Source organism: Microtus ochrogaster, chromosome 7 (genome assembly GCF_000317375.1).
Source record: "Microtus ochrogaster isolate Prairie Vole_2 chromosome 7, MicOch1.0, whole genome shotgun sequence".
Classification (NCBI taxonomy): domain Eukaryota; kingdom Metazoa; phylum Chordata; class Mammalia; order Rodentia; family Cricetidae; genus Microtus; species Microtus ochrogaster.
In genome coordinates, this window is record NC_022014.1 from 21,986,108 (window position 1) to 21,988,784 (window position 2,677).

Below are 2,677 nucleotides of genomic sequence, written 5' to 3' on the forward strand. Positions count from 1 at the left end.
TGTGGATACTAGTCAAGTCCAATACCCCTGAGACACAACAGGTAGTGTTTTTAGTTTTAAAAATATGTATGAATCATTTACTATTAGTAAGCCTACTATAAAGTGATAAAATCTATTTGGGGTTATAAAAGTAGGAATGGAAATGAGTGGCCACAAGGGACAGTGCCAAAGAGCAAAAGGATAGGATTGGGAAGACAAACAGTCAGGAAGAGTTACAATAGGCTCTAGGAATTCACCTGGCTGGAGGTAGAATTAAGAGCAAACATAGCCAGCATAGAGAAGTCATACTGAATTCATACAGGAAGCCAGTCTCAGTGCTCAGAAATTCCTTTAATGTACTCACTTATCCATAGAGCATACATGTGAGGGCTTCAGCTTTCTCTCGGGTTAATAAACTTTAGTCCATTTTCTGTTTCTCACTTACGTCTTTTAGCTAAACTGCACATCCAATTTCCAAACTCCCATCCTGGTCATGAAGTCAAATTGTCTTCAAAGCAATTTCAGAGGTACATAGAATTGGTTGTGTCTGAACTCAGGGGCAATGAAGACCAAGTTCTGGACAGTGTTGTGGAATTCCTGATGGGTGCTTTAGAGAGAAGCCACACAGAGGGCCTAAGGAACTGTGCAAGACGGAAATGGCTACATCAGATCCAACATGCTGCAGAGACAAGTGGGGTGTCCCTGGAGCCAGTGTATACTGAGACCTTTAGGGCCCTCACCCAGGTATGCTTTCTAAGGTGATAGAAGAGGAAATATGTTCTCACAGTATGTGATATTCAGTGGCTACATAGGAGGAACACATAAAATTTGCTTGAAAAAAATCACTACAGATGATTTATTTATTACAAAAAATATAAATGACTCAGACTTAAGTGGGGGGCTGGGAATGTAGTTCCATTGCTAGGGTGTCTAACATGTATGGGGCTCTGAGTTCAAACCCCAGCTCTTCGTTAATCCCAGTACTAGAGGGAACATAAAATGGGAGAGGGAGAGAGGCTCTGACTGCTAAATCTGCTTAGTCTGCACTTGTCCAGCCTTGGGAGAGGTGAGACTTCTCTAGTAGTTTGGTTGTTTTGCTTTTCTGGTTTTCAGTTGAACCCCAATATCTGTCTCTTGGTTTTTATTATTTGTGGTACAAATAATAAAATGATGTCCTGGAAATGTATTTGTTCTGGGAATCAAATATGCCAAGTCTAGAGAATTGAATGGTAATGAAAAATGCCAGTAGGGTGCAGGCTGCATTTACTTTGCATGATGTCTGCAGAATAATTTACCCATCAAAAAAGAATTTTTAATTATTTAAAGTTTATTTTAACTGTAAAGAGAAACAAAATTATGACATTTTCAGAAAAAATGGAGCATTTTAGAAATATTAAGTGGTGTTACCCAGACTCAGAAGGGTAAGAATTGCTTGTTCTCACTCATGAGCAGAGCCTAACTTTTAATAATGTGTATCTGTGAATAAAGGGAATGGTGTTACTCAGAGTTCTATAGAGAAGCCGAACTGACAGTATACACACACACACACACACACACGCACGCACAAACACACGCACACACACGCACACACACACACATATATACATGTAGGATGGCATACACCTTTAATCCCAGCATCCAGGAGACAGAGGCAGGAGGATCTTTGTGAGTTCAAGGCCATCCTGGTCTACACGGTGAGCTCCAGGATTACATAGAAAGACCCTGTCTCAGACAAAAGGTGTGTGGGGGAGGGGTATTAGAATGGCTTACAGGCTGTGGTCCAGCTAGTCCAACAGTGACTGTCTGCCAATGAAAGGCCTGAGGCTCCAGTAGCTGTTTAGTCCATGAGGCTGGATGTCTCAACTGGTCTTCAGTTTCCACTGGAATACCGGAGAAATAGACGCCAATACCAGTGAAGGAATGACCTTGCCAGCGAGCGTGAGAGCGAGCAGGAAAGAGCAGTGCTTCGTTTTTCCATGTCATTTATAGGCTGCCCCCAGAATTGTGGCCAAGAGTTAAGCTAGATCTTCCTCAAAGGATCCAGACTTAGGGGTGGGTCTTCCCCCTCAAATAATTAAACCAAGAAAAATCCTTCACAGGTGCACCCAGCATCTTATGTTTTGGTTAATTTGACATGTAGTCAGGTTGACATCAAGAATAGTCACCCCAGGAATGACACCAACTGTGAGACTGCATGAGAGCCCACGAGAAGGGAACAAGAAGTGTTGAGGAGAGAGAGGTGAAAACAGAAAGGAGGCCACGGGCGTGGGGGAGGAAAGAGTGGGTGAAAGAAGAAAGAACAAAAACAAACTTGGATGAGTGCCACAGTAAAACCTAATCTTCTAAGTCTTCGCCTCCGAGAAACTCTTTCCCAAAATGTCCCTTGAGGCTGGAAAATGGCTCAGCTGTTAAGTGCACTTGCTGCTCTTGCAGAGGACTCAGCTTCAGTTCCTAGCACCCACCTGGTGACTCACAATCACCTGTAACTCCAGTTCCAGGAGAGCTAATGTCCTTTTCTGGCCTCTGCTGGCACCAGGCACGCACGCGGAGCACACACATGCATGTAGGCAGAGCAGCCATACACATGACATAAAAATAAAGAAATCCGCCGGGCGGTGGTGGCGCACGCCTTTAATCCCAGCACTCGGGAGGCAGAGGCAGGCGGATCTCTGTGAGTTCGAGACCAGCCTGGTCTACA

At 43.9% G+C, this 2,677-nt stretch overlaps 1 protein-coding gene across 1 annotated transcript in view; it reads left to right on the forward strand.

Moving 5' to 3' along the window:
- Positions 1-2,677, forward strand: part of Efcab5 (EF-hand calcium binding domain 5) — a 105,186-nt gene that overhangs the window by 70,920 nt on the left and 31,589 nt on the right. The window contains exon 15 of the mRNA XM_005349504.3: positions 434-723. Within this exon, the coding sequence (XP_005349561.1) occupies positions 434-723 (290 nt within the window). The remainder of the gene's footprint in view (positions 1-433; positions 724-2,677) is intronic.